Source organism: Chaetura pelagica, unplaced genomic scaffold, assembly GCF_000747805.2.
Source record: "Chaetura pelagica isolate M959 unplaced genomic scaffold, ChaPel_1.0 scaffold512, whole genome shotgun sequence".
NCBI lineage: Eukaryota > Metazoa > Chordata > Aves > Apodiformes > Apodidae > Chaetura > Chaetura pelagica.
The window spans coordinates 992823-997424 of record NW_009952482.1 but is presented as its reverse complement, the minus strand read 5'-3'; the positions used below and the strand labels follow the sequence as shown (position 1 = coordinate 997424).

General features: G+C 40.3%; 1 protein-coding gene across 1 annotated transcript in view; it reads right to left on the bottom strand.

The window, feature by feature from the left end:
• Positions 1–4602, bottom strand: part of EGFL6 (EGF-like-domain, multiple 6) — a 38583-nt gene that overhangs the window by 27671 nt on the left and 6310 nt on the right. The window contains exons 4-5 of the mRNA XM_010008804.1: positions 3115–3234; positions 944–1063 (exon numbers count right to left, since the gene is read on the bottom strand). Coding sequence (XP_010007106.1) covers positions 944–1063; positions 3115–3234 — 240 coding nt within the window. The remainder of the gene's footprint in view (positions 1–943; positions 1064–3114; positions 3235–4602) is intronic.

Below are 4602 nucleotides of genomic sequence, written 5' to 3'. Positions count from 1 at the left end.
AATGCCGCAAGTTCCATAATTTCCATGAGAAAGGAAATGTCAAAGAATAGATGAAGAGAAAGCCCCACAATCAGGAAACTGAGAGCAGCAGCAGCAGCTCTTCTACTGAGCACATCCCTTGGCTGGGCTAAGTCAATATGTAGCAGGGAGAGAGTTTGCAGACTGAGCAATCTGCCTAGTAAGGTAGATGACAGGCACAGATGTTTTGGAGAGGGAAGGAGGAGGCTTCGTATGGGAGAGGCCTAAGAACATGATTCAACAAAAATTGTAATTAAATGTGACTGATTTGTTTTGTTGTACTGGCAAATTTAAAATAGTGGCAATTATGATATATGGCATTTGTCCTTCCCTGTCACACTTTAGTACAGAACAATGACTGCACATAATTCATGGTGCCATGCTGCTGCCCTTTACAGATTAGAGGTGCTATGAAGTGCTGCTGGACACCATATTCATCTTTTTATCACTTCCACCAGTCTTTTAGAGTGCTTAGGTGATCAAAGGGAAGTGGACAACAATAGGAAAATATTTAAAGAAACCTGTAGTAAAAAATTCTTTCTTTCTGCCCATGCTGAACACTTCTGATGATGGCCTCTGTTCCCTAGCCTCCAGGGCATTTCAACACTTGTCCAGGTTCTCAGTTCCCAGCACCTCTGCCAGGACCCAGGTCTGTCACAAGCTAAAGGGCAAGACTGCTACACTTGATCCTAGTGTGCATATTATGTCTGCAATGAACACTGAAGACTGATGCTACTCTTAGGAAATAACAGGGTTTGATTAAACTTTTTTAAAATCTAGAATTGTTTCTTTCTTTCCCCTATGCACATGAAGAAGATACAACATTATTCAAACCAGTAAGGAGATCTAACTCTTTTCTTTCACCAGACTTAATTTTTTTGGGATCCTGTAGGAAAGAAGCTGAGAGTGAGTTCCCAGACCATACCAATGCATGTCCTTCTGTTCAGTCCCAACTGCAGGCCACTTGACGGACAAAGACACTGTACCTCCCCTTTGACTTCTTCACATCCATATTGGCAATTCACCATGGCACATGTCCTAGAACCTGGAAACAGTATTTAAAACACCAACAAGAGCAAAACTCTAGGCTGAGTTCACACACTTAAAAATTTAGTTTGATCTGGATTAGCACAGAAAATTATTCAGAACACCAAAATTCCACTCATCATCAATCAAGCTGTTCATACATCAACACATCAGTGATACAATTCAGGAGTCCATGAGATAGATCTTAAATTCCCCTTCCCCTTCACTTTTTATTTTTTCCCTTCTTTGCCCTTACTCCTCCTTTTTTCTCCATATTCAGAGTCAGAACTGCTCAAAGTAGAAAAAAGGTTTTTTGTATTTTCCCTTCCAACAGTTTTACCATAAAGAAAACTGTTCAGTACTGAATTGCATTTATTGCTTACCATTAAACATGTCTCCAGTATAGAATTTGATTTAAAAAAAACTATTTAGCCTGATGAACTTAAAAACTGCCGTATAGTTTGACCCTTTATGGAGTCTAATGAGGCACTAGAAAAACATAAGTCATGGTTGCTACAGGTTGGTTAGGAGTGTGAAGTACAGGAGATTACTTTGATTAGCCTCTAAAGAGAAATGCAGGCATCTAGATCTTGTCTGAGAGACCTATGAGAGGCTAGAAAAGTAGGAGAAATATATTAAATACATAGGGAGACATTCCTGAAATCCTGAAGATAACCAGGAAGCATTAGTGTTATGGTGCCAAGGACAGAAGTGTTTGTTGGAAGAGATGGAGGTGTGTGCAAAGAAAGTATTTCTGGCTACTTCATTCTGGTTATGTTCAGGGAAACAGGATTGTATATAGGTGTGGAAAAGTGGAAAGCCTGGAACAGCTGACAGTTTATTTCAGACAGAAACCAACTGTAAGATCTTGAAACTAGCTCAAAGGAGGAGCAGGAGTGAGGGATGGATGGGACAAAGCTGCTGCTGGGCTCAAAAGATAGGTTCTTTGAACTGTAGTTCTGGCTTCTGTAACTTCAGCTTTCCATAAGACTTAATGAAAACTGCTTGGTGTGTGATGTCAGCAGATACATGAATTAACTTGGAAGAAATGGGAGGAATACATAGTGTTTGCTGAGGCTGAGTATTTTTCCAGTTATCCCCAAACTGTCAGCACAGTCACCAGATGGACACCCTGCCTGGTTAGTACTTGTCTCCAAGATTTGGAGATGAAAGCCTTTGGGAATTTATGGTTCCCTGTCGTATCCATTGGAAAGCTTGTTCTGAATGCCCTGCATTCAGGTCCATTGCTTTAGGAACAGACCTCTCAAGCAGATTGTTCTGCTGCTGAGACCAACCAGCTTCCTTGTCCAAATGATGTAGCTGCTTCTGTCCTGTGGACTGCAGAAAGGGTTGTCACCATGGTACGTTTTGTGAAATTCAAAGCTAAAATACCTGTATGGAATAGCTCATGTGAAGGAAATAAAGTATTTTCTACCAACAAAACAGAGTCATTGAGAAATAAGAAGTTTCCTAAGGACTGAAAAATCAGGTTGGCTAAGAAAGCAGGTACTTCCCATTACATTGCTGGCTTAAAGACAAAGAAAATATGTAGAAATACAGTTAAGATAAGCCTTAGCTCAGTGAACAAATGTTTGCAAGAAGCTGGTGGCAAGTATGGGAAGCATATCGACACTCAGAGAAAACAAATTAGTCAGGGAGCACACAAAGATAAAGCAAGGAATGATGGCATGAAGTTCAGCACAGTAAAAAGTAGTCTATATTGGTGCTTTGCCGGCACAGATTAATTTATCCGTATTCAACAGATGAACTGGCAGGACTATACACCAAGGTTGTACTAGTTGTGCTTTGCTTAAAGTAATGCTATCAAAGCTTTTAACTTCTAGCTGGACAAAAGTTCCTCTGAACACCAAAAAAACAGTGTGAACTGGTTTACTTTATCCAGCTACCAACACAGAGAAAGCCTCTTTCAGTTGCTGACAGAACCAGAGAGCCGAGACAAAGACCCTATCCTGAATAAGTTAAATCCATTCATCACCAGAAGAAAATCTGCTGGGATCAAATGGAATTACATGATTTTGGTGTGTCTGTCCTATCAGCTCTATTACTTACTTGCACATGTGCCATCTGGCGTAAGCATGTACCCGTTGAGACAATAGCACTTGTAGCTGCCATGTGTATTCATACATCTGTGTTCACAGGGACGTGGTTTCAGTCCACACTCGTTCAGATCTGCAGAAGTCATTGGAATGAAGTGAGTGCTGCATTTATATACATTTATTCATACATATAGGTGGATAACATTGCCTAATGCCTTGAATTCCCCACAGTAAAATTGTCTGAATTGAAAATTAGCCAGCCCCTTGCAAGATGAGAGTTTAGCAGACCATCTGGCTGAAAGACTGCTAGCAAAACTAACAGACACAGACTCCTGCTAATGCAAACTCTGGCCACATCTGTCAGCTTGTTAGGAAGAGGTGGAGGGCTGGGGAGAGAACTGCAGTTAGTCGATTTTCTGGGAATTATTCTTCTGGATTTCTCTAATTCTAGCTGGAGATTTAAGTCCTCCAGCTGACCTCTGTACTAGAAAGGCAAAAAGACTAAGAACAGCAAATCAGTTTTAGATAAAGTGAAACACAGATATGTGGGGTTTTTTTCCTATGCTACACATCTGTACCAAGGTTAACAGGGCAGGGCTGTCTATCAAAGATGAAATAACATATATAAAAATCATGTGACTTTAAGCATAAAAGGAAAAAATCTCAAATTCCTGAGAATAAAAGCATTCTCAATTGTTCATAGAATCCAGGATTTAAAAGGCTTTGCAGAAGCTAAATTAATTTTCAATTTCCTGTGGCTATCCTTTCATAGGGAGACAACCACAATCCTAAAGAGTTTGATTTGTGTGGTATAGGCAGAGCAATGCTGCGATGGTATTGATCCTATGACAAGGGGACAATATCTGTGCTTGTGACTTCTGTGAACTGGCACCTCTACCACTTGTATTTTGAAACCTCATTAGTAAACAGACAGACTAAATTAACAGAATCCACCAGAATATGCAGCCCATTCAACATGTGTTTAACATCACGTATGACCAAGAATGTAATTTCAACAAAGATGCAACTCTCCAGGCACTGAGCTTGTGCAGTTCCACTTCTAATGGAAGAAGCATCTGTTTTCATGTCCATGTGCCCTGCAGACCACAAAAAAACCCATCCAGACCATTCAAAACACAAACGTTGCTGTGGTTACACATGTGCGGGAGTGTTTGTTACAGCTCAGCCCAGAGAAGAAAAAGAGGGTTTCATTCTGTTATTTAAACATAGGGTCTGTTTGAAAAAGGACAAACCTATTTGTTTGCAAATCACATTGAGTTTTTGTGCTACAGCGGCTCCACTATATAACTGAGATTCTCGTAACAAAAAAAAAAAACTGGATGGGAACAAAAGTTATTACACCCTGACCATACATGCAAAAATGCTTAGCTGCACCTGCCTTGCACCATGCACAGTAATGCACAGCTAGCACACACAGCTCTAAAAGAGAACCTGTGAAGATAAGGATAATTTAGCTCAGACTCAGTGGAATAACACAGTC